At 47.6% G+C, this 27,246-nt stretch overlaps 1 protein-coding gene across 2 annotated transcripts in view; it reads left to right on the top strand.

Moving 5' to 3' along the window:
• The window catches only part of ABL1 (ABL proto-oncogene 1, non-receptor tyrosine kinase), a 117,849-nt gene extending 90,980 nt beyond the window's left edge, over positions 1-26,869 (top strand). For both annotated transcript variants that reach the window (XM_033138387.1, XM_033138388.1), the window contains exons 5-11: positions 4,822-4,906; positions 5,994-6,171; positions 14,831-15,015; positions 19,746-19,898; positions 20,597-20,686; positions 21,694-21,858; positions 23,915-26,869. In XM_033138387.1, coding sequence (XP_032994278.1) covers positions 4,822-4,906; positions 5,994-6,171; positions 14,831-15,015; positions 19,746-19,898; positions 20,597-20,686; positions 21,694-21,858; positions 23,915-25,572 — 2,514 coding nt within the window. In that variant the 3' untranslated portion in view covers positions 25,573-26,869. The remainder of the gene's footprint in view (positions 1-4,821; positions 4,907-5,993; positions 6,172-14,830; positions 15,016-19,745; positions 19,899-20,596; positions 20,687-21,693; positions 21,859-23,914) is intronic.
• The last annotated feature ends 377 nt before the right edge of the window (positions 26,870-27,246 follow it).

The raw sequence follows: 27,246 nt of genomic DNA, 5'->3' as shown, positions 1-27,246 counted from the left end.
GAATAGCGTAAAAGGTTAGTGCTGTATATATAAGACTATAGCTATCAGTCTACAGAGCACTCTAATACGAGTGCTCATTATATCTAGTATGTGGCACAGGTCATCATCCGATGAATTTTGAGCACTGCTGTGCAGAATCTGGCAACATATGTTGTAGCAGGGTTGGTATCTGAAAGCAGCAGGGAGGTATAGAATTGTCCTGTGTGCCCTGGGTACTTATGCAGTAATGTTAAGATGAGGCTAGTACGAATGTCTCTATAATAAAGACACTGGAGAAGCACATGCTCTGTTGTTTCTATTTGTCCAGAGTCACAGGGGCATTGTCTCTAGGCATCGTGGCAATTCAAGAGCATATTCTGAACAAGCAGAAGCACTTAGGGAAGGACTGGGAGGGATGTGGCCTAAGGGCCAAATAAAGAAGGCTGGAGGGCCACATTCCTGAAGTTCCCCATTCCTTGTATGATGTTGCAACCCACTGTGAGACCAACTGGTAATGACAACGAGGATGGTAATAGGAAAAAAAATGCTTACAAAATGCTAATATTTGACTCTAAAATACCATGGAAATGTGGAGAGCTGAACTTAAAACTTAAGGGGTGAGGCGAGTGAATTTGGGAGAAACCAAAATTGATAGATTTGCCCAGCTTTAGAAGGGAAGCTGCATTGTAGGGCTCATGAGAGCTGGACTCTGTTCTATGGGTTCTCAGTCGGTAGCCTGATGCAAATTCCTTTCACAATCCTCTCTCTATAAGAAAATAAATGGCTTATTAAGTAAACAGAATGTAGGAGGACAGGAAATCACAGCATGGGGTAACTCTGTCTCTTGACCACCACTCCCAGGCTCAAAGGCTATAACGCCAACCTGGATTGTGAACGTTTATTTAGCACGCTTAGCCAACATGTCTCCAGAGTTCTGAAGAAGGTTCTTGAGGTCAAGAAACTTGTTTAGAAGCTAAGATTCTTCACAGCCAGCACTAACCACTAGGTTTCTCGGCTGTGTGATTTATAACCAGTCTTATTGTTTTTACCATTCGGCTTACCGTTCAGACATCATCCTTTTTTACTTTTTATTAGCCTGGTTTCTGTTGGCTAGGGAGAGGAAGTCACCTGCCAGCTGCCAGTCAAACTAATTGGAAGCAAATACATGGATGGGGTGAAAATGCCGAACAGCAAAATGAGCACTGAGCCAGATTTTAAGAACATAAGATGGGCCTGCCAGCTGAATCGTTCCAAAGGCTCGTCTAGTACAGCATACTGTCCTCACAGTGGTCAACTAGTTACCTTGAACAGAAGCCTGTAACCGGGACCCGAGTGCAACGGTAGCACTCTCCCCACTTGTGATTCCTAGCAGCTGGGAACAGAAACATCTAAGTCCTCAGGGTTGGCCAGATACATTCAAGCACCTCTAGCAGAAAAACGCTAACACCAAATTAGAGAGTTGGTACAGTGTGGTGATTAGAGTACCAGACTAGGACTTGGGAGACCAGGGTTCAAATCACCCACTTGGCCATGAAGTACACTGGGTGTGACCTTGGACCAGTCACTCTCTCAGCCTAACTTTCCTCATGCGGTTGTGGGGATTAAATGGGGGGGGGGACTATGTACACCACCCTGAGCTCTTTGGGGAAGAAGGTGAGGTATAAATGCAGGGATGTACCAAAAAATTAATCCGTGCATGCCCCATTGGAAAAAGTGGAGGCCACAATCTAGTGTAGCTCTTATTCATTTTACTAGCCCCTGTGCAGGAGGAATTTCCAGCAGGCAGGTGGCATTCTGCTGGATCTCCCCTTTTCCTAGCATCCGAAACCCCAAGGTTTCTTCTCCGTTTCACAGTGGTGCTGCCTCTGTGCCGTTTTCCAGTCCATCCCACCTCCCAGTATCCCTTTCTGCCATTTTCTGCCTTATCCCCCATCAATGTATTTTTCCCCCTTCCCAGAAAGAAGCCCGGGGACAGAGAACAGCATTGTCTGTAAAGGCACAGCCTCCTCCCAGCCGTGCTTTGTAAATGACCTTCTGGCCACCCAAGCTTCTGTTTATCTTGGACTCTATGCCCCGCTGAGCAGGAACTGTACCTTCCTCGCTCCAGAGTGAGGCCAAGCCGAGATGGCTTTCTGCTAATAACATCATAATGCAATTTTAACTGTGGCAGTGGAAGAGAAAAAAGAGAGAGGCAGTGGCTTTTTAAATGCAAAACTTTATCTCCATGGTTCAGGTTCCATTGCAAACTCTGAGGGGGGTGGGAATTCTGTGGCAGAAGCTCTTCTATACTTGTATAGTTGGAATCGGACCCCAAGGGTCATCTGGTCCAACCCCTTCAATGCAGGAACCACAGCTAAACAATTCTGCTTGTGCTGTTAGCCACAGTTTCCAGAGAGGCAATGTGCCACTGAGTTTTAGTGGCTAGAGACAAGCAATTGAGGAGCGAAGTGGATGCTGGACTAGATGGAATTTTAGTTGAAGCCAATGAGGCCCTCTTAATACTTCTTAATACTTTTAAAAGCATTTCCAGATCAGGAAGGCAGCGTATGTAGTTTTCCACACTTAATCTCCACAACAACCCTGTGTGGTTGGGAGATGATGACTGGTGAGGGGTCATCCAAAGAACTTCATGGCCAAGTGGAAGATTGAAACCCTGGTTTCCCAAGTCCTAGTCTGACACTCTAACCACTAAACCACACTGGGTTTTCCTCATTTTGTATTTGTAGATTATATGTGACAGGGACAGTGAACCTGTTGCCATCCCCCCCCTGTCATCCTCTCAACTCCCATGAGGTTCAATAACCATCATGGTTGGGAATGATGGGAGTTGAAGTCCACTGGTGGCTGGAAGGATGGTTGGAACAGGAGTCCAGTGACATCTGGAGGGATGATGGGAGCTGGAATCTAGAGGACCAGAGATTTCTCCACTCCGGTATATGCCTCTGAACTTTTTAAGCTACTGATACATCTTTCCTCTGTGAATCTTGACTACCTAACCAAGCCTTGAATGTCAGGTTGTGTCATGTCTCACACAAGATGCAGGAAACAAGGAGGGAAAAGATTATTAATGTGCGGACATGGTAGCAGTTTATGGAATTTATCTATGTTATGCATAATTCCATGGAAAGAGAGCAAGGAAGGGGATCCTTTTTCCTCCATGATATGAAAACTTTGGGTCACCTGGGGAAGTTGTTTGTCAGTAGATCTGGACAGGCAAAAGAGTATCTTTTTATATAATACTTCATTAACTCATCAAGGTGTGCTGATGGAAACTAGTTCTGATGGCTTTGAACACTGACTAAACAAATCCATTGGGTAGGCCTGTTGGCAGCTTAATAGGTTAGCAGACCCTCCACATTCAGGTGTGGCCTGAAGGGCCCGATAGAAAGGCCTGGGGGCCATATTTGGCTTCTGGACTTGCGGTTCCCCACAGGGGATCAGCCAGGAGCCCACAGATTGATTCTTGATTTACTCCAAATTCCAGTTAACCCAGCTACCACCACCCCCTGGCTCAGCATGTAAATGAGCCCCTGTGATATTTCAGAGGAAGGTGATGGTTTCTGAAGTTGCATCTATTTCCACATTGCTCAGCCATTCTTCGGATGGTACTAGCGTGGCCTTTTCAAAACAAATAAAGGGAGAGTTTAATCTGGATATAGGGAAGAAAATTGTCTCCTGGAACTGCAGTAACCCAACACCAGCAAAATATAAAATAAAAGCTTCAAGCAAAATATAGGATGGTATCCAATGCACTTGTTCTATTAGCAAAGGTTTACACTCACACAATAGAACTCCTCCCCCCTCATCCACCCCGTGCGTGCCCTGCACCCTCCCCAAATGGCTCCTGAGGATTGGAGGAACCCCCAGATTTAAGGGGCAGTTGTGAGGAAGAGAGAGATGGAAAGTACAGTGTCCCAGTGCATGCTGGTCAGTAATCATACAGTCCAAAGTTGGAGTTAACTCTTTATTAGCAAAAACATGATCTCCACAGACATTGTGGAGTGTCAAGCCTAATGAGCGCAGTGGCTCATTTCTGGTGGGCCTTATTCCATGGAATGAGTTGCTGAGACAAGGTCCCCACCTCCCCACAGCTCCTCCTCCTCCTCTCCTGTCTCCTCCTCTCCAGGGCTTTCCCCAAGCAATCAGATACTGTGCCTGCATACAGCCAATCTCTCCTCCACTCTTTTCATACCTTTCCCTTGTTCTGGAAGACCGGGGGGGGGGGGGAGAGAGGCAAGCGTGTCACAGCAGGAGGGGAAGACACCCATGACTTTTCACCAGCCTGACTCATCTCTGCATATAGACCTTCCTCCTCCCACTCGCCAGCTTCAGCTTCTGATTCTTAACTTCTCTCTGCCACAAACACTCCCAGTTCACTAAGCCCAGTTACCTCTTCAGATTGCAACACCTTTTCTTTGCAGTCTTCTCCCTCTGACCACTCATTTTCATCCCATAACCACTCCCTGGGCTCTGAGCCTTCTTCCCTTGTCGGTTCCCCAGCTGGTTCCTCCCACCATTCCTCTGTGTCCAACCAGACCATGACATAGAGTTGTGCAAAAGTAAATCCATGCACAGACAAGGATTGCACTGAGGGGCAGGCCTGAGGCCAAAGGTTATCAATATTATGCAATGTAAGGCTAGAGGTTATCAATGCTCCACAGCCTGAGGCCAGAGGTTATCGATTTTCTGCAACCTGAGGCTAGAGGTTATCAATATTCCACAGCCTGAGACCAGAGGTTATTATTGTTCTTGCAACTATAATTTCCAGCGATTCCATTATCTAGACCATGTGCTGAAATCATTCTCTCTCCCCCTGTCCTCCCCTTCCCTCTTTTCCTGCAGGAGGACACTATGGAGGTAGAAGAATTCTTGAAAGAAGCAGCGGTAATGAAGGAGATCAAGCATCCAAACTTGGTGCAATTACTGGGTAAGTGTCAGAAATACCAAGCAGGGCAACTCAAACCCAAGCCTTGCACAGCAATACAGGACATAAAGGAGAAGATAAACCACTTAGCCACACCAAAGCTTCACAGAGAGACAATTCAATTCACTGGCAGGAGCTGGCAATTATTATTTTTTTAAAGTTGAACAGAGTTAGGTTTGTGCGTCTGTGTGTGTTTAAATCTTCATACTTGTATTTAATATATAAAAGGCCAGAAAGCTTAGACACCTTTAACCAGCTTCTGGAGGAAACTTTGTCTTCTCTTACCATAGAAAGTTGTTTTATTTCAAGTCAGAGCTTTGAACCATCTAACTCAGTACTGTCCTGGCAGCAGCTCTCCAGGACTTCAGGTAGGGAGACTCTCCCAGCCCTACCTGGAGATGATGGGAATTGAACCCTGGGACCTTTTGCATGCAAATCAGATGCTTTATTACTGAGCTGTGGCCCCTTCCTCAGGAGTGCAGCACCTCTAGCTTAAAAATCATTCATCATTCATACACAGAGTCAGAACTTTGGTCCATCTAGTTAAGTATTGTCTACATTGGCTGGCAGCAGCTCATCAGGGTTTCAGACAGTACAGTAGGTCTCTCCTAGCCAGCGTGGTGTGGTAGTTAGTGTTAGTCTAGGACCAGGGAGACCAGTATTCATATTGCCACTCAACCACGAAGCTCACTGGGTAACTGTAGGGCTAGTCACTGCTTCTCAGCCTAACCCACCTCTCAGGTTTGTTGTGGGCATTAAATGAAAGGAGGCGGGGGAAGAATCATAAACACCACCTTGAGCTCCTTTCAGAAAATTAAGGGTTCCCTAGGAAAAGGGATTGATCGTTAAACCACACTGAGAATTGTAGCTTTGGGAGGACAATAGGGGTCTCAGCACCCTTAACAAGCCATAATTCTTTGTGGGAGAGGTTTGCAGCGGTATCATAGTGCTTAAAATGCATGGTGTGAAGGTGGCCTAACAATGGATACAACCCAGAATTAATACTGCAAATCATAAATTATTTTTTCTTTCTTTAGCTGGATTTATTTTTTAAAAAAATCTAATTTGTTCATTTTTAAATGTTTCATAGGCGTATGCACACGGGAGCCTCCGTTTTACATCATCACCGAGTTTATGACATATGGAAACCTCTTGGATTACCTGCGGGACTGCAACAGGCAGGAGGTGAATGCTGTTGTGCTCCTCTACATGGCCACCCAGATCTCCTCTGCTATGGAGTACCTAGAGAAGAAGAATTTCATCCACAGGTAGGAAAACTTCATGCTGCTATACAGAATAGTGCTATGATTTGCTTGCTCATTTGTTTCCTGTTGAAAGAGCCCAGGGCTGCAAATGGATCCACAATTTAAAAAGAAAAACATTATAGAGCAGTTAAAACATACTTTAAAAAATGGTGGCAGTGACAGCCACTAACTTGGATGGCTTTAAAAGAGTGATTAGACAGATTCATGATGGATAAATAAGGTTATCAGACAGCTCCACTGTGAAAGGCGGCATGTCTCTTGTTTGCTGGGAAGTACAAGTAGGCAGAGTTTGGTAGTGCTCAGGCTGTGCTTGTTAGCTTCCCACTGGGGCATCTGGTTGGTGACTGTGAAGGCAGGGGTTGTACTAGGTGAGCCTTTGGCCTGATCCAGCAAGACTCTGCTTCTGTTCTTACAGAAGAAAATGGAACCACATCCCCTTCCACCACTAGCCTGCTACAGAGGCTGTTAATACAATATTTCACAGACAGAGCGATGCAGCTTTACATTAGCACATTAATGTTGTGTGCTGTGTCTTGGAACACACAGGCACTCCTTGGGGAATCACGTCTTGCTTTTGGATTATTTTTCCTGCCAAGGGTATGTTGCATCCCTGCACAGCTTAGCAGCTGGCAAACCCTGACGTTCAGCTATTTTGGGGGTGGTGATGCTGCACACTCAACCCTGCAACTATGTATAACGTGAACCTGAGCAAGAGTTCACTTTGCAGCAGGGAAAGAGGGGGAGATTTCAGTCCTTCCCTTCCCATCTGTTTCCCTCCACCCTAAAAAATCCTCTCACAGCTCTTCTCCCCACCCCCAGGAGTGTTACAGATCCACCTTTGCCTGAAACCCTGGGAAGCCACTGCCATTGTAAATGATACTGAGCTAGATGGAGCAACGGTTTGACTCGGTATAAGGAAATTTCATGTGTTCCTATATAAGCCAGCCCTTTCTTCACAACCATGAGCCCTGTAATCTTGCTTTATTCTTAGGGGAAGGACTATACTTCAGTGGTGGAATTTCTTGCCTTGCAAGCAGAAGGTCCCAGGTTCAATTTCTGTCATCTCCAGATGGGACTTGGAGAGAGACCCTGGAGAAGAGCGGGCAGTCATTGTGGACAATACTCTGCTAGATAAACCCATGGTCTGATTCAGCATGACACAGCTTCCTATCTTTTTAGTATAATGGCATTACAGTACTGGACCAAATAGATTATGAGATGGTGTGTGAGCATCCTGGCTTAAACTGCATGCAATCCCTGCCTTTAATTGGTGACACAGTGCTCGGGCCACCACTTTCTGATCCTCAAGGGCTCCCCTTGACACAAAGGGAAGCTTGCTTCTGCTGCTTTTGTTGCACCTCCTATCCCATATCTTAATAAGAAACATGAGAGAGGGCTAGATAACCCAATGCTGTCACAAAAACATGGGATCAGGCCAGTGGCCCATATAGTCTAGCCTTCTGTTCTCACAGTGGCCATTTGGGAAACCCTCAAGCCCATTATGGGAAACCCATGAACAGGATCTGAGTGCAAAAGCTCTCCCACACCCTGTGGTTTCCAGCAGCTGGCATTCAGAAACATTGCTGCCTCCAACTGTGGTGGCAGAGCATACACATTGTGGCTGGCAGCCAATGAAAACCCTCACCTCCTTGCCCCTGTGTGGTCATAACCCCCAGGATGCCCTTGTCCCTTCCATCACTCCTGCCTTTTAGTCTGTCTCAGTCCTGATGTGGTGTACCAGTGTTTCTACCTCCTCTGTGATTTTACAATAAAACCTCATGATGAAACCTTCCTTCCTAATCACCACAGCTCTTTGTGCAAAATGAGCTCTTCCCCATCCTTCCTTCTTTCCTTCCTTCCCCTGAGCCAGCAAATTGCCCATAATGACACCCCTTCTCTCTCCCCACCCCGAACCATCATTTGCCGCTTTACAGTTACTGGAGTTCTCAGAAAGTCTCTTTCTCTCTCTTTCTCTCTCTCCCCGCCCCCGCCCCCACCTTTTCAACACACCTTCCCACCCTCCTTTCTCCTTGTCATCTTGTGCTTTTTAGTGATTCCTTTCTCCTCCTGCTATTGTCTGGATTGTGTGCCTCTCCTGCTTCTCTCCATTAAGCATCTTTGCCATTCTTGCTGTCTGGAGGATTTTGACCTTTCAGTGTGCTGCAATTATTGCTAGCACTTTACATTCTTTGTCTGGGGAAATGGCCTCTGAGCAATCTAATAGCTGGTGGGTGACTTGATCAACTTTTTGGGGGCATTGTCAGTGTCTGTCTTGAAAGGAACTTGGGCTGAGCTTGGTGCCGTGTGGGAGGTATCTATTTCCTTTACGGGATGCTTCCTCCGTGACTTAGGAATGCTTACGTGCTGGAAACAACCCCAGTCACTGGGCAGGGGGGCAATCAGCAAATGGGACATTTGTACATCTCTCTCCCCACCCCACAGGGAAACGCACACACCCACACCCACCAGAGTACATTTGAAAGTGATTACGGTACTTCCAAACCACTCAGAAAACTTCAATTTGGTGCATGTGTAATCAAAGACTGGAAAATAGATCATTTGCAGTGCATAGTCATTAAATTCACCTCACAATAAAGGGTAGTATTTATAGCAAATAATGCATGTGAGGCCCTTCCATTTGGGGAAGAGGTGGAGCATCTATTGTGCATTCAGAAGGCCCCAGGTTCAATCCCCAATGGCATCTTCAGGTGGGAGAGACCCCCGGCTAGCTCAATATTACCTATAAGGTAAAGGTAAAGGACCCCTGGACGGTTAAGCCCAGTCAAAGGAGACTATGGGGGTGTAGCGCTCATCTTTCTATTCAGGCTGAGGGAGCTGGCGTTTGTTCACAGACAGCTTTCCTTTATTGCCTATACTGACTGGCAGCAACTCTCCAGGGTTTCAGGCAAGGAGTCTTTCCCAGCCCTACTTGGGGTTGAAGCTGGGACCTTTTGCATGCAAAGCAAATGCTCTGTTCCTGAGGTACAACCAGGGGCGTCGCTAGGGGGGGGCGCTGGGGGCGGTACGCCCCCGGGCGACAGGGGCCACAAGCGGCGGGTGGGGGCGACAAGCGGCGGGTGGGGGCGACAAGCGGCGCCCCTCCCGCCACTCCCCAGGCAACGCCGGTCACCCCGGGAGCAGCAGCGCTGCACGGATGGGGTGCTCCCTCGGCCGTGCGCTGTTGCTCCTGGGGCGACCGGAGCGAGCGGCGGCGCATGGGGGTGACAAGCGGCAGCCCCTCCCGCCATTCCCAAGCGCTGCCGCTCCCTCCGTCACCCCAGGAGCAACAGCGCACGGCCGAGGGAGCACCCCGTCCGTGCAGCGCTGCTGCTCCCGGGGTGACCGGCAGCGTGGGGAGTGGCAGGAGGGGCCGGCGCTTGTCAGCCCCACGCGCTGCCGCTGGCTCCGTCCCCCCCGGGAGCAGCAGCGCACGGTGTGTGCGGTGCTGCTGCTCCTGGGGCAACGGAGCGAACGGCGGCACGTGGGGGTGGCAGGAGGCAGCCCCTCCCACCATTCCCACGCGCTGCCGCTCCCTCCGTCACCCTGGGAGCGGCAGCGCACGGCCCGACGACGGAGTGCGCCTGCGCGCGCAGGCGCACTCTGTCATCGGATCGCCACTTCCACAGCCTCCTTTTGAGCCGGAGAGCTTAAAAGCGAGCTCTTCGGCTTAAAAGAGGGCTGCAGAAGCGGCGCCGGCACCCCCGGAAACGCCCTGGGGGCGGAGCGTCATGACGTCACAATGTGATGTCACGACGCCCCGCCCCCGGGGCGTTTCCTTTGCCGCCCCGGGTACCGCGGAGCCTTACTCCGCCACTGGGTACAACCTTTCCACTTTTAATTTTTTAGATGTCAGTGCACATTATTCCACTTACTTCAATGTGTGATGAGCCAGCCTTTCTATTTTGGGTGTGTTCGTGCATGTATGCTGTTTATTGTAGTAAGTGGATCCTGGACTTAATGCCTACCATCATGGCACTACTGCTCCCCTCCCCCACCATCTCAGACACTATTTATTTATTTATTTATTGCATTTACACCCCACCTTTTTCCAGGAGCTCAAGGGGGCCCACATGGTTCTCCCTCTCCCCGTTTAATCACAACAACACTGTGAGAGTGAGTAGCTGGCCCAAGGTCACCCAGTGAGCTTCATGGCTGAGTGGGGATTCAAACCTTGGTCTCTCAGGTCCTAGTCCAGCACTAACCACTACACCACACTTGTCCTTTATGTCTGTTTTGCACGACTTTCCAGGTTGTGCCTGGATCAGGAGCCCTTTTTGCCTTACCTTTCTGTTGGTTAAGAGAGAGAACTTGAGGAAGTGCACCACTACACTCTGCTGGCTCTCTCTCTCTCTCTCTCTCCCCCCCCCCCACACGTTGAGGTCACCTGCGTTTCATCAGAGTGGTGACCTTTCCTACACAATTAGCATGCCCACCAAAAGTTGCCCACCTGCCTCCCCTGTAACAAGCCTGATGATCCCACACTGAAAGGCTGATGGTTTATCCCTAAAACACAAGCTTTTTTTCTGCTGTATCTAAAGGCTCATTCAGGCACCTCCATCTCCGATAATGCCACCACCAGTGTCTCATAGAATTGTAGAATTGGAAGGGACTCAAAGGGCAATCTAGTCCATTCCCTCCTCAGTGCAGGAATCACAGCCAGAGAATCTGGCTGCAGATTATGGGAGTTGTAGTCCAACAACATTTAGAGCTCAAAGTGTCTCCCACCAACCTTATCCAATCACTACCCACTCCATACACAGACTCTCCCCCTCCCAACCTAACGCTTACTGTCTCAACTGGTTCAATTTGCTCCATGCTGGGATCCTCGTCTCTGGTCCAACCCCTCCTGCAAAGGGAACGGTTCTTCTTTTTTGGGGGAAGAAAAGAAATTCAAGTATCACTCTGTCTCATTCCTTCTGCACTCTTGGGCACTTTGTTCTGCACTGTCAGTGACCCCAGATTGCAGGAGCAGACGGGAAAAGTGTCTTGCTTCCCGTTCATCCATCTGTCTGTCTCCATCTTCTCTTCTTTGCAAACGGCTCACCCCCGCAGACTCCCAGTCCCTTCAGGGGGGTGCTGTCGCTGTCCTCCTCAATGGATTTCAGATGCACGTTGGTGACCTCACTGAACGACTGGAGTCGGCGGGAAATGACGGTCACTAATGACAAGGTGCTTTTCTCCCCTTTATGTGCTGTGTTGACGGCATTCTTCCTGACGAGAACAGGACATGTCGGCAACGGTGTGTGACAAATTAATGTGCCCTTTCAGTATGGCGCTCTCTCATTGAACAAGGAGCTCTTCTCTAGCTCTGGCAGTGACTTTGCAAAGTTCACGGGTCACTGGGAAAGTGGTTCATGTATCTTTCACGTAGGGAGAGAGTTGCGCAGTTGGATTGATTTCCAATTTGGCGTGGCATTGGGTGGAAACAATTTATTCAGCCTCATCGAACATAAGAAGAACCGTGCTGGATCAGGCCAATGGCCCATCTAATCCAGAAACCTGTTTTTACAGTAGCCACCCTGATACCCTAGGGGGTAGACCTTCAAGCAGGACCCAAGCACAAGAGCAGCTCTCTCCTCCTGTGGTTTCCAGCAACTGGTATTCAGAACCATTGCTGCCTCTGACTTTGGAGACAGAGCATAGTTATTATGGCTAGTAACCGCTGATAGTCTTATCCTCCTCCATGAATTTGTCTGCTTTAAAGTCATCTAGGTCGGTGGATATAATTCCTTCCTGTGGCACTGAGTTCCACAGTTAAATACATGCTGCACGAAGAATGACTTTCTTTTAAATGTCCTGAATCCACCAACATTCAGCTTCATTGGATGACCATGAGTTCAAGTGTTAGGAGAGAGGGAGATTTTTTCCCCTCTATCCACTGTCTCCACACCACACATAATTTAATAAGCTTCCATCATGTCACCTCTTCCTTGCCTTTTCTCTAAACTAAAAAGCCCCTAATACTGCAACCTTTTTTCATAGAGGAGTCACTCCACCCTTTTGACCATTTTGGTTCCCCTTTTTTGAAACTTCCAGCTCTATGGTATACTTTTTGAGGTGAACTCTCTTCCATTCTTTTATGGAGCTGAAAATTTGCATGGAAACAATTCCTTCATCCTCTCTTGTGTGCTATGGCTTCTATTCCTTTCATTGAGGTTGTTACTTACTCCCCACTCCACAAACTCCTGATGCAATGGCTCCTAAACCTTTTCAGGCCACCGCCCCCTTGGTTCCACAAACTAATCCCTAGTGCCCTACCCTGTACAAATCATTATTCAGAGTAGCAGTTTTCATGACCCACTGAGGAAGATAATAACACAAAAAAGTTCAAAACAGTAATCATTAATTGCACATTTGTTCAATTAGAACTACTCAGTTTAATTCAACAAAATGAATGCACTTGATTCTATGAAGCCAGCTTTTCAAAGTCTGATAGTCATTAACACCTCCATTTACACCCTCCTGCTACCCCCTTGCTTCTTAGGGCCCCCAGGTAATCCTACCCACTTTGAGAACCACTGTTGTAATGTTTGCTTTTTCATCACCAGGTGGATGTGTGTTACCAATAAATTTGACTCCTTGGCCCAATTAAAATGATTGGTGAAGGGTTGTAGCTTAATGGCAGAGCATCTGCTTTGTATGCAGAAGGTCCCAGCTTCAACCCCCAGTGGTGTCTCTAGGTAGAGCTGGGAATATCCCCTCCTGAACTCCTGGAAAGCATTGACAATACTGAGATAGATGTACCTATAAGCTGATTCAAAGCAGCTTCTTGTTTAAATCTCTTTTTCCAGAATCATGAAAATTAGAATCTTACTTTATTTTTAGAGAACAGGACCAATTTCTCAGGTACAGAGCATCTGCTTTGCATGCAGAAGGTCCCAGCTTCAATCCCTAGTGGCACCTCCAGATATTACTGGGACTGTCCCATACCTGAAACCCTGGAGAGGAACTGCCAGCCAGTGTGGGCTATACTGAGCTAGATGAACCAGTGGTCTGACGCAGGATAAGGCAGCTTCCTATGTTCCTCGGGAGCATCTATTGCTCAGTGATAGAGCATCTGCTTTTCATGCAGAAGGCTCCAGGTTCAATCCATGGCATAACCCTGGGGGCACTTCTGAGAAGACCCTGTCCTTGGTGGTTACCTGCCTCATTTCATTCAACAGTGGCTCTTGGAGCCAAGGTGTTCTTCAAAGTTCTGGTCGGAGAGAAAGGCACTCTGTAGTGTAGCCTAGTCCCAAGCTGGTTGTTGTTGTTGTTGTTGTTGTTGCAACTTATACACTGCCCTATATCTGGAGGTTTCAGGGCGGTTCACAACAAGACCACAACATAAAAAGCAAACCAAAAGCAGTAACCCAATAACACCCCCCCCATCCACATTCTAAAAGGGTGTAAAGCGTACAAAAAAATCCACATTCTAAATGATGCAAAGTGTAAAACCGACACTTCAAACTGGGCCCAGAAACAGATATTCTGCGAAGACCTTTTAAAATTTCCTCAGGCTCTGTAGTTTATAAGTCACCCTGATGATACATTGTAAGGGCAGGGTATAAATCCAAATAAATAAATTGTCTACCATTATTGATTCCTGCCCCCCTTCCCTCTCACTGAGGGAGTCCTAACGAGCTTCAGAGGAAGTACAGGAGTTGCAGAACACTGTTTAAAAATGACTGTTCTAGATCTCCGTTCATTTCTTGACCTCTGCTGGGGAAAATACTTTCCTCGAGGTTGCTTAGTCTGGTGTTCCTTCAAAAAGAAGCTTTAAAAAGTCTCAGTTCTCTGCTAGCATCAGAACCATTGGTTGGGAGGAGGCAAATTTTCTAGGGAGTCTTCTCTTCTCATGAGGTGGCCAAAGTACTGGAGCCTCAACTTCAGGATCTGTCCTTCCAGTGAGCACTCGGGGCTGATTTCTTTAAGGATGGATAAGTTTGATATTTTTGCAGTCCGTGGGACTCTCAAGAGTCTCCTCCAGCACCATAATTCAAAAGCATCAATTCTTCGGTGATCAGTCTTCTTTATGGTCCAGCTCTCAGTTCCATACATTACTACTGGGAAAACCATAGCTTTAACTATACGGACCTTTGTCGGCAAGGTGATGTCTCTGCTTTTTAAGGTGCTGTCTAGGTTTGTCATTGTTTTCCTCCCAAGAAGCAGGCATTTTTTTAATTTCGTGACTGCTGTCACCATCTGCAGTGATCATGGAGCCCAAGAAAGTAAAATCTCTCACTGCCTCCAGTGAGGTACAGTGGGAATATTTGAAGCTCCCTGCAGCAAACAGCCACTGCCACCAAATTGTAGATGGCAGCAAAGAAGCCACAGCTTTCACTGCCATCCCACTCACACATTCAGTTGGTAGAGCATGAGAGTCTTCATCTCAGGGCCGTGGTTTCAAGGCCCACATTTGGCAAAAAAAAAAAAAACCTGCATTGCAGGGTGCTGGACTAGATGACCCTCGTGGTCCCTTCCAACTCTGTCAGCATCAACACTTGAAACATGCTTGTGTAAATTTGATGGAGCAACCTCTGGTTGCGTGAACTGACTCTTAATGAAAAGCAGTGAGCACATAATGGAACAGAAGTTGTATCTGCGGTGCCTGCTTTGTGGGACCCCTTCCACATAGCTAGAGAGAGTTTTCATAGCCCATCTCCCATCACTGCTGCCATAGGGACCTGGCTGCCCGGAACTGCCTCGTTGGGGAGAACCACCTGGTGAAGGTGGCCGATTTTGGTTTGAGCCGGCTGATGACAGGTGACACCTACACAGCTCACGCCGGCGCCAAGTTCCCCATCAAGTGGACTGCACCGGAAAGTCTCGCCTACAACAAGTTCTCCATCAAATCTGACGTCTGGGGTAAGAGCGGTGTAGTGTGCCTGTGGTGTTCTGTTGTACATGTAAATAATACTGTGTTTGTATATATGTAATAATTTTAGATTAATAAAGTGATATGTGGTACATGCATAGGTAAGTATATTAGGTAAATTGAGGGAAGCATTAGGTTGGGAGGCGGGAGAGAGTGTGATCGGAATAGTGAGAGTGAACAGGAAGAACAGAAAAAGAGCCCTGCTGGATCAGGCCAATGGCCCATCTGGCTCAACATCCTGTTCTCATGGTGGCCAACAGAGAATGGATAAGCGTTTGAATATTGGTGGGAGACAATTTGGGATCTAAATGTTGTTGGACTACAATGCCCATCATCCTCAGCAGGCTTAGCCAATGGTCAGGGATGATGGGAGATGTAACCTAGCAACATCTTTGGACCCCCCAGGGGTGAAGAACACTGGTTCTCACAGACAGTTCAGGGCATTTGGACTCGGGAGTTGGATGTGGAGAGAATGACTGGATGCGGATGGGGTAACTACGTTGATTGTAACTAATTTTTGCATGATGGTTTCTGAGATCAAGGGAACAGGTCTTCGTTTGTGCTTGGACACTACCAGAAACCATTTTGAATCAAGATGGCAGGCTGAACCTTTCAAAACTGCAGTGATATCAGCCACTGATTTCAAAACTGTCTGGACTCCCATCATGGCTGTAGAAAAATCCAGTTTTCCAAGGTGGATAATATGCCTGCATCTGTGGAGGCTGTGGGTTGTTTTTTTAACACCACATTTTCTCCTCAATCCCCCAAGTGCTGGAGTACTGAGCTGTTAACAAAAGAAATTTCTGGAAATGGCTGGACTAGAACAGTCCCTGGTTGTTTCCCATGTAATGCGATGTGACACCTCTCAATACACAAGATGGCAGTGGCCTTCCCTTCATGTTAAGAGAGGGGGGGTGTTACTGAAGTAATTACATACAGGTTGCTGAACTGATGACAAGAGACTCTGCCTTGCCCAGGGGAATCTGAAGTACCTTTAAAGCACATTTGGAACATATACCCACCCCACCCCCCGGCACCAAAGAATCCTGGGAAGTGTAGTTTGTTGAGGATGCTGGGTAAACTTCAGTTCCCATAATTCTTTGAGGAGGAAAATGTGCTTCAAATCTATGGTGTGTACACAGCTTTCATTTCCTAGGTGGGTTCTAAGAAGTCTCCTCCTTCTCCTGGTTCTTGCAATGCTTGAGGATTTCATTCAGTCTCCCATCTTTAAGCAAGCCAACCTGATTACTGATACATGTATCACATTATCCTTCCTTTGGGGAAAAGCCATAGCTTAGTGGCAGAGCATCTGTCTTGCATGCAGAAGTTCACAGGTTCAATCCCCAATGGTATCTCCAAGTGAAGCTGGGAATATCCCCTGCCTGAAACCCTGGAGAGCCACTGCCTGTCAGTGTAGATAGAACTGAGCTAAATGAACCAATGATCAGTATAATGAAACATCCTATGTTCCTACTTAAATTTGCCTTTTATTTAGAACTATGAGGACTGGCATCTTGCTTTGTTTCTAGGAGAAGGGTTGTAGCTCAGTGACAGAACATTTGCTTTGCATGCAGAAGGTCCCAGCTTCAATTCTCAGCATCTCTGGATAGGGCTGGAAATGTACACTCACTGAAACCCCTGGAGAGTAGCTGCCTGTCAGTGTAGACAAGACTGCACTAGGTGGACCAGTGGTCTGCTTCACTTTACTTGTGTTTTACCTCCATTCTTGGAGGAAGTATGCCTCTGAATACCATTTTCTGGGAATCACAGGTGGGAAGAGCACTGTTGTGCTGCTTGCAGACTCCCCTTTGGGGCATCTGTTTGGCCACTGAGAGAACAGAACACAGGACTAGATGGGCCCCTTTTGGCCTGATCCAACAGCCAGGCTCTTCTTATGCTCTTATGATAGAAGCGAGAAAGGAGGTCAGAGGGCTTTTTCGGAGTGGGTTAGAGAAGGTGAAGGAGAGCTATTTGATTCCCAGAGAAGAAGCAGCATCTCAATAGGAAAGGAGGTTTCAATTAATCCGCCCCGACGTCTCTTAATTGTGCCTTTAACAGGACTTGAAGGAACTTGAAGTGTTCGCACTGGAGACAAGCTAGTAAATTGAAAATTAGGCTAATTCTGCCCTGTCTTATCTCATGAGACTTTGTCTGGATTGATGAAGAGGCTTGTTACTCTTCCTTAACGTCTCTGCAGCCGTTCAGCATGGAACGTGAGCTGCCCAGAGCGGGGAACTGCCAGAGCGTGTTTTGCTCGCGGCTCTCCCACCTCTGGGGAACAAATTTACATGTTGCATTAAAAATCAGTTGGGAGTAGGCAAACCTGGAGTGGGGACTCCTGCAGAGTAGCATTGGGCAGCCTCACCCAAGTGTGAATAATCCTGCGGCATATTTGCCCCAGGATATGGAGAACACTCCAATCACAGCAGGGGCAGAGGTGTGACAGATGAACCCACCCATTGCAGAGACTGTGTCAGGGCAGCAAATCACACAGAGATGCACCAGGCAATCTCCTCTGTTTCAGAGGCAGCTTCCATAGGCTTTCATTATTTCAGTGGTGTGTTTCTTCTAGCACACTCACAGGAAGGAAACAGGGAGGGGGGATGGGACGAAAATTAAGAAAATAAATAAAAATAAATACCAGCTCAGACTAGTCTATCCCTATGACTCTAGTGATGTCAGTGAGGCTCCGGGGTTGTAATAAGAGAAAAGGCTCCCCCCCCCTCCTGTGACCTATCCTCTCTGATTGGAGATGCTAAGAGTCTGCATGCAAAGGGGTTGCTGCTGAGTGATTGTCCCTCCTCAAAATAATAATAATTTATTTAATTTATATATCAATTGTATGGCAAAATGACTTCTAAAGCAGTTTACAACTATAAAGTCAGTACATAGTTAAAATATACACTAAGAGATCCAAAGTGTAAGTAGATAAATACTGTAAGTGTAAGTAGATAAATAGGTACCACTCCAGTGGGAAGGTAAACAGTGTTTCTGTGCATTGCTCTGGTTCGCCAGAAGCGGCTTAGTCATGCTGGCCACATGACCCAGAAGCTATCTGCGGACAAACGCCTGCTCCCTCGGCCTATAGAGCGAGATGAGCGCCGCAACCCCAGAGTCGTCCGCGACTGGACCTAACAGTCAGGGGTACCTTTTCCTTTACCTTTAAGAGATCCACAGTGGCATTAAAACACTCTTAATTAAAGTATTCAACAAAACATGGAATTACAAAGCGGGGTAGGTTTTTTTGTTTTTGTTTTTTTGAAAAATAAGTTAAAACAATAAAATTATAAGTTCAGTTCACCTAAAATGGTGTGTCTTCAGGAGCCAGCAGAACGTCAACACAGATGGGGCCTCTGTGGCATGCCATGAGACTGTTGCCGCCAGTGAAGCAGCCTGCCTCTGTGTTACCACCAGCTGATAATCTTCACCTTTCCCCAGAGGACCCATTACCTGGAGGGTGCCAAAGATTTGGGCAGGGATGCTCTGCGAGCAAAGTATCTCAATTGAGTTTTATTTGTTGTTGTTGTTCAGTCGTTCAGTCGTGTCCGACTCTTCGTGACCCCATGGACCAGAGCACGCCAATTTTATATATCTTACCTATTAACAACAACAACAACCCTCTGAGCAATTTACATACAGTTATATGTGAACTATTCATTGAAAGCATCAATAAAATCAAACATCATAAATCATATTGACTTCAAACGCATCAAAATATAGACAAAATCAGCAGTTTTACACATTTGAATATGCTTTGGATGCCACTTTCTTTTGCTTATTAACTCCAACCCAGGGATAGTTTAGATGGCCTCTTTACCTCAGCAGTCATTTTGGAGAGATTTATTTTTGTTTAACTAGCCCTGGTGGTTACTTCTCCTAGACTTTTCCTTGCCGTGCACGAACCTGGTTTGGGTATGTGCATTGCATGATTAACAGACAAGCTACCCAGTAATTGTGAAACACACACAATAGCTCCAGTCTTCTGGGCAAAGAAATTTAATAAATGAATGAATAAAAACAATAGTTCAACACAATATAATTGCATGTTAAAATTACTTGTGGTATGCCATGTTAGCCCTAACTCACCCATTGAAATTGTTGGGCATAACTCATATCAGTGGGTCTGCTTGAAATAGAATTTAGTTAGCTACACCTGTATGTGTCTTAAAATTGCATTCCCCCCCCAATGTCAATCCTACTTAGAGTAGACCCATGGAAATTGATGGGTGTGACTAATAATTATTTTTATTGCATTTATATTCCACCTTTTTCTCCAATGAGCTCAAGGTGGCACACATGGTTCTTCTGCCCCATTTAACCACCACAACAACCCTGTGAGGTAGATTTGGCTAAGAGGCAAAGACTGGCCCAAGGTCACACCCAGTGAACTACATGGCTGAGTGGGGATTTGAATCTGGTCCTAGTCTGACACTCTTAACTACTACACCACATGGGTCTACTTTGAGTAGAATTGGCTACAACGATACATGCCTTAAAATCACACTGGGCTTTGTCCCCTGAATTTTAATCCTACTTAGAGTAGACCCTTTGAAACTGATGGGACTAATTTGGGTTCATTAATTTCAGTGGGCCTACTCTGAACAGAAGGTAGATACAACCTGTTGTTACTGTTAATATGTGTTCCCCACCTTTGCCATAAGCTCCCATTTAAAGCATCAGTACATTGAAAATGCCTTACTGACTTCCTCTTCCCCTGTAGCCTTTGGTGTCTTGCTTTGGGAAATCGCAACGTATGGGATGTCTCCCTACCCTGGGATTGACCTCTCTCAAGTCTATGAGCTCCTGGAGAAGGACTACCGAATGGAACGACCTGAGGGCTGTCCAGAGAAAGTCTATGAGCTCATGAGAGCATGTAAGGTTTTACTTACTTCTACATCTCAGTGGGTTGCTGGGGTCGGCTGCAGTCACAGAGAAGCAGGGAGCCGTTCTTCACCTGGTCTTCTGCCCTTACTGACCCTTGTAAGAACAAGCTGATAGATGACAGGCCCAGGTGTACCCTTGAGAAATGTGAGTTAATAGTTATTCCAACTGAAGATGAAAGCATTGCATTGTTTCACCTGGCTTTAGTTACACTCATTATGTTCTTGTTTATTTTATTTATCACATTTACATCCCACCTTTTTTTCCAAGGAGCTTGAGGTGGTGTACATGGTCTGCCCCCCACTCCTCATTTAATCTGCAGAACATAATCTCTGATGTAGGTTAGGCTGAGAGATGATGCCTGGCCCAAGGTCACCCATTGAGCTCCATGGCCAAGTGTGGGATTTGAACCCCAGTCTCCCAGGTCCGCATTTCATTCTCACAGTGGTCCTGTGAGGTAGGTTAGGCTGATAGCCCCTATCGCTTCACCCTTATGGCTGTAAGGGAGAACTCAAGGAAGTGCACCTTCTCACCCATCAGTTCTGCCAAGGAGTTTGGCTACTCCTCCCAAAGAGCTCTTAACTTGTGAGAATGGGAAGAAACTGGATGGTAGAGAGTGGGTTTGCACATGTGTGTTGAAGGTATTTCACACATATGCTAACATTCTGCCCTTCCTTTCCTACTTTTCAGGCTGGCAGTGGAGCCCATCCGATAGGCCTTCCTTTGCAGAAATCCACCAAGCATTTGAAACTATGTTTCAGGAATCCAGCATTTCTGATGGTAGGTGCCATCACGGATAATTCTCGCTCTGTGGGAGGCGAGATAAGTGCTTTGTTTTCTGCATGATTGCTTCATCTGCATAACCCCACGCATTTTATTTTATTTTTGGAGATGTAGTGGAAATCTTCTTTTGATAAGTCAGGGTAGGGGGCCACCAACAGTTCTGGGTCCAGAAACTCAGGCAAACAAAACTCACTGCAGTCAACTGAAGGCAACCAACCATGCCCTCAGTGCCAATGAAAGCTAATAAATGAATAGAAAGAACCTACCCAAGTGACGCTGACATAAAAACATCACATATACACCAAGTAAAAGAATCTAATTTTACTCCCCCCATCTGAAAATAGAGACAATGTAGATACTTTTGTTACCCAACAAAATCTTTAATAAAAACAATTTTAAAAAACCCTCAAGACTAGCACCCAAAATAGACTAGTACCTACACAAACACACACACAGAGGTACTAGGGACTGTGTCCCCAACTCTCTCTGCTCTCCAACCCCTTGCCATTCCCCCCATTAACCCCCTAGAGCTTCCCCTCCCCGCCCCATGCACCTAGTAAGCAGAGCCAACCAAGGCTGGATCTAGACACATCAAAGAAGCGTTTCAGTTTAAAGTGTTGTAAATTTAAACAGGGAAAACAGGCAGAGAAAAACAGGAATCCACATCGCCATCTGGTGGCACAATGTTATATCACACATAGACAACGCATATAAATTGCTTTTCCTTTACCAGTCTAGCTGAGTCCCAACTTGTATTTTTGTCCCCATCCTTCTTCTCCCTGCTGAGTTTTACAAGGTGCAGCAGCAAGACTTGATAAGGAAGCTGATGGGCAGGGCCACCCCCTGAGCTGGTTGCAAGGAAGGCTAGGATTGGTGGGATGGTGCCTCACTTGTCCTAATAGTGCAGTAAAGGTTTAATTTCTGACATTTTCTAACTCTGGTTAGTGTCTGTTGACTCTTTGCTCTCTCTCCCCACTCCCCACCCCATCCTCTTTTTTTTCCAGAGGTGGAGAAAGAGTTGGGGAAGAAAGGAATGAGAAGCGTAGTAAGCACCTTACTACAAGCTCCAGAACTGCCAACAAAGACAAGAACATCCAGAAGAGGAGCTGAATGCAAAGAAACCAATGAGAGCTTGGAGGCAGGACCCACCAAAGGGCCAGGGGAATCCGGTATGTCCTAGCTCTGGTTGCAAGGCGACGCAAGGTGGCTTCAGGAAACTTGAGGCACCTTGAAGAGGCTTGAGGCAGCCTGCAGCGCACAAAGCAGCTGGGTCAGGACTCCAATGCACCATTGGGGTTGCTCCTTCCTAGATTTGTTGTGTGTGTGTTTCTGAGAAAGAGATATAAGATGAATGTGGTTGTTTTATATAGCATTACGAGGATTTTTTGAGAAGTATGATCATACCAGACCAGGGCACAGTCTGGATTTTAACATTTTAAAAAAATATTTTAAAAATTGTTAAACAAATTAACAAAATTTATATGCCACTTGATTGTACATGGAACTCCTAAGCACTTTGCGCAAATAACATAAAGCAAACATTATAATTATCGACAACAGACAAAGTTAAAAACAGGAGTTACAAAAAATTATTCCGAAGGGTGGGTGACACTCAAATTAAAAACACATCCAAGTTCAAAATCAGTTAATTTAAAACATGTTAAACAATGAGGGAAAGACCATACCCAGAGAGGTAAGCTGCTGCTGCGGGGGGGAGGGGGCTGTCCCAATTGGACCAGGCCTTGATGTAGCTCCTACCACCCTGGTAGATTGAGGCCAGGTGTGCTCTCAAGCAATCTGGCCAGGCCTCCCTCTGCCAGTGAAATCCAGCTGCTGTGAGGGAGGGTCACTTACAGTCTCCGGCTGCTGCACTAAACTGGGCCCCCTTTACCCTGATCCACCAGCCAGGCTCTTTGTGTTCTTATTAGCTGTGGTATTTGGGAAAGATGTCTAAGAGAAATCTACCTGGAAGTACCACTTGCTGGTGAGGCAATGGCATGGGCCTTCCACCCCTGCTTCTGGGGTTGGATGGGCCACTGGTCTGATCCAGCAAGGATGGTCTGCCTCCACTCTTGGAGGCACTATGCCCCCTGGTGCCAGTTGCTTGGAATCCCAAGTGTCCCTGGTGACGCTGGTATGCTGAGATCTTGCTTGTGGGCTTCCCATAGGGCATCTGGTTGATCACAAGTGTATTTCCCAGTCCTAACTGGGAATTGAACCTGGGACCTCCTGCATGCGAAGCAGATGCCCTGCAGCTGATCTGTGGTTCCATGTCTTAATGATAAAGAAATATTCCATTCCTCGTGGCTCTGAATAGGGGCCTAGGAAGCTGTCTTATACACAGAGCATTGTTCCATCATGCTCAGTATCGTCTACAGTGACTGGCAGTGGCTCTCCAGGGTTTCAGGCAGCGGGTCTTTCCTAGCCCTACCTGGAGACATTGCCAGGGATTGAACCTGAGACTTTCCACATACATAGCAGGTGCTGTATTGCTGAGCTAAGTTTGCAGTTTGACACTTGAGATTAAGAGGCAGCTACATGCAAATGACCACCCAGCTCCAGAAAGGCTTTTCAAATTGGCCTACAGCCCAGTGATTTCTGTTGCAAGTTACTGGAGTGAGAACTTAAGAAGGGCCATGCTGGTTCTTCAGACTCCAAACTTGTCCACCATCCTCAAGTCCAGCATCAGATAACCAGATGCCTCTGACCAAGAGCATGATGCAAGGGCACTGGCATGTTGCTTCCCAGCAGCTCTCAGATAAACCGCCTCCAAACAGAGAGGCTGCACCTAACTATCATGGCTAACAGCTGCTGATAAATAAACCTTCCCATTCCTCCATGAACGTGCCTGATCCGCTCTTAAACTCAGTGGTCGTCACTGCGTCTCACAGTAGTAAATCTTTAAAAGTAGCTGCTTAACGGAACGAGCTGGGAAGTCATTTGGTGTCCTTAGATAAGCTGCTCTCTGCCCGCCCCCCGCCAAACAAATCTGCAGCATGGTGTGGGATAATCATGCTGCTGTACCTTATAAGAGTTACTGACATAATTCATGTGAAGCACTTTGAGAGCTTAGAATAAATACCAGGTCTTATTATTATAGCAGTGTAACTTATGCCTGCCACATTTCAAATCAACCTCCAGACAGGCCCATAAGGCGAGGAGATTGGTTTGCCGGTTAAGCAAGTGCTGTCTAATTCTTGACTCTCTCTTTTTCCTGCTCTGCAGATCCCGCGGACCACGAGCCAGCAGTGTCCCCCTTGCTGCTGCGGAAGGAGAGGGGCCCTGCAGATGGGGGCTTGAATGAGGATGACCGCTTGCTCCCGAAGGACAAGAAGACCAACCTCTTCAGCGCCCTCATCAAGAAGAAGAAGAAGATGGCTCCCACCCCTCCAAAGCGGAGCAGCTCCTTCCGGGAGGCAGATGCCCACCTGGACCGCAAGGGAGGGGGTGAGGAAGAGGGCAAGGAGGGCAGCAACGGGGCTGCATTGGCAGACCCTGAGGACCGCTCCAGGTTCCAAGGTGCCATCAGTGAGGCTGGAGTCACCAATGGGACTGTGTCTGGGAACTCAGGGTTGCTTTCGCCCAACCCCTGGAAAAAATCTGGCCCTGCCACCAATAGCCGGCCAGGGGCCAGTGAGGAAGAGAACAGCTTGAACGCTGCCAGCAAACGCTTCCTGCGATCATGCTCAGCCTCCTGCGTGCCCCATGGGACCAAGGACACAGAGTGGAAGTCGGTCACCCTGCCCCGGAACCTGCAATCCACAGGGCGTCAGTTCAACTCGTCCACCTTTGGGGGGCACAAGAGCGAGAAGCCTGCCCTACCTCGGAAGAGGGCCAACGAGGCAAAGGCAGATGTGGTCACCCGGGGGACAGTGACTCCACCTCCTCGGCTGCTCAAGAAGAGCGATGAGGCGCCCGAAGACGTCTTCAGAGATGCCGAGTCCAGCCCAGGTTCCAGCCCACCCACACTGACGCCGAAACTTAGCCGGAGGCAGCAGCTTGTGCCTCCTTCTGCCAGCCTTCCTCACAAAGAGGAAGGCATGAAATCCAGTGCCTTAGGAGGTGGGTTGGGAGCAGAGCAGAGCCCCTGTGCCAAAGCTGGCATCTTCCTCAGCAAAGCCCCTGCTGAAGAGCCCCGGCTGAGGAAGGCAAAACAGCTTTCGGAGAAAGACAAGGGGAAGCTCTCCAAGTTGAAACCAGCCCCGCCCCCTCCACTCTCGTCCTCGTCTTTTTCCATAGGGAAAAGCAGCAAGGGGGGTCTTAGCCCGGGACATGAGGAGACACCCATGCCAAAGGGCAAGCAGCCAGCTCAGGCCACAGACTCTTCAAGCGTTGAGGCCCCCAAGTCCAATCTGTTAGCGGAGGGGATGAAAAAGCCTGCTATCTCCTCTGTACCAAAGCCCCCATCCTCCACAAAACTGCTGCTGATGGCAGCCTCCCCCTCCACTACTTCTCCCTCATCTGCCCCAAGTGTTGACCAGCCTCCCTCTACAGCCTTCATCCCCCTCATCTCCACTCGTGTCTCCCTACGAAAGACCCGCCAGCCCCCAGAGAAGATTGCCAGTGGTGCCGTCACCAAGGGGATGGTCTTGGAGAGCTCTGAGGCTCTGCGGACGGCCATCAGCAAGAACTCCGAGCAGATGGTGAGCCACAGTGCCGTCCTGGAGGCAGGCAAGAATCTCTACACTTTCTGCGTCAGCTATGTGGACTCCATCCAGCAGATGCGGAAGTTCACATTCCGGGAAGCCATCAACAAGCTGGAGAACAGCCTCCGGGAACTCCAGATCTGCCCTACCGCAGTCACCGGGGGCCCCTCTGCCACCCAGGACTTCAGCAAGCTGCTCAGTTCTGTGAAAGAAATTAGTGACATCGTCCAGAGGTAGCAGAAGCCACTGGATGCCTGTAACTGGGGAAGATGATGGGTTGTTGCACAATTGAGTGCAGATGCAGGACTAGGGGGTGGGATGGAGGGCATCAGTTGGGACTGGCCCAAGACATTTTGTGGCCTGGGGCAAAACAAAACAGCCCCAAAATCATCACACATATTAACTAACACAGGGTGATGTCTTCTGCGCTTGACCCAACTGAACCCAGTGGGTCCCAGGAAATACAATTCAAGGGGTGTGTGAGGCTGTGAAGCTCACTGAAGTGAAGCAGGTCTGGATCTGGTCGCTGCCAGAACAGGAGGCTTCCCAGGAGATACATAGGTGCACCACCTGGGGTCCTGTGATGGAAAGAAGTCAATACACAAACAGACACAGAAAGTGTGCAAGAACAGCTCCCCTCAATTTTAGCCAGGGGTTACACAGGATCCTCTGAGGGTTTTTACCTCTCCCCCTCCCTCTGTGTCACCCTTAAGGCTCTCAAAACCCTCTGCCTCACCTTGAACCACCCTGTCCTATCTGCCTGTTCATTGCAAGTCTAGCCCCTGAACCAGAGACTCATTGAGAGATGGTCCACCCATCCACATCCCTCTCTCCCTCTCCCCTTTCTAACCCAGATTCCCTGCTGCCTCGAAATCCTCTTATCTGCGGAGTTCTCGCCTTGAGGGGAAATGACTGAACAGTGTTGAGGCTGGCATCATTTTCTTTTATTCCTGTTTAATGTTTCATTCTTTTTGGACTAACCTGTATGTTGGAGGCTGTGCTTAATGGACGCTGCTGCCTGGACCAGCTTTCCTGGCCAAAAGGTGTATGGAGGAGGTCTCTTCAAGTTCCTTCCTCCTCTTCTCCCCTGTATGGTGTTTTATTCCACACCTGCCCTTCTCCACTTCCCTGTCTTCTGCACCAGATCTCTGTTTTTTCCAGTTTGGAACTGGCTAGCGAAGGGGACAGAGGGAGGAGGAGATATTGGCAATGATGCAAAAGCCCTGTCTTGCCAGGAGGACCTGAGCAATTATTATGCCCCTTTGCCCCCATGTTCCCACCACTATCTGTATCCACCATCCAGGGGTCCCTTACCTTACCTTACCTTACCTTACCTTAGACCTGTTCTGGTGGTGAAAAACCACCACCACCACCGCATTCCTGTCTTTCCAGTAAACAGCCTAGCCAAATTATTTCGAAAATGGCATGATTCAACCAGGGTGTCAGTTAAAGCAGAAACCCCCCTAAATGTATGCTGGTGGTGAATTGCTAGCATCTGACTAGAAATTAAAATGGGAGCTGTAAATCTCTTCCCACTTAAAAAAAAAAAAAGTTATGTAGCACTGTCCTGCAAAGAAACACTTTTGGTGGGTTTTCAGAAATTTGTTAATTTTCATAGAGGTGGGGCTTACTTATCAGTACAGTGGTACCTTGGATTAAGAAATTAATTTGTTCTGGAGGTCCGTTCTTAACCTGAAACTGTTCTTAACTTGAGGTACCACTTTAGCTGATGCGGCCTCCCGCTGCTGCCACTGCCCTGCCACCGTGCAATTTCTGTTCTCATCCTGAAGCAAAGTTCTTAACCCGAAGTACTATTTCTGGGTTAGCAGAGTCTGTAACCTGAAGCATCTGTAACCCAAGGTACCACTGTATTTAACCAGAGGCAGAAGAGAATTTTATCCTCCCACACTA

Source organism: Lacerta agilis, chromosome Z, assembly GCF_009819535.1.
Source record: "Lacerta agilis isolate rLacAgi1 chromosome Z, rLacAgi1.pri, whole genome shotgun sequence".
Lineage (NCBI taxonomy): Eukaryota > Metazoa > Chordata > Lepidosauria > Squamata > Lacertidae > Lacerta > Lacerta agilis.
The sequence above is the reverse complement of the archived record's forward strand: the minus strand, read 5'-3'. Positions and strand labels throughout refer to the sequence as shown.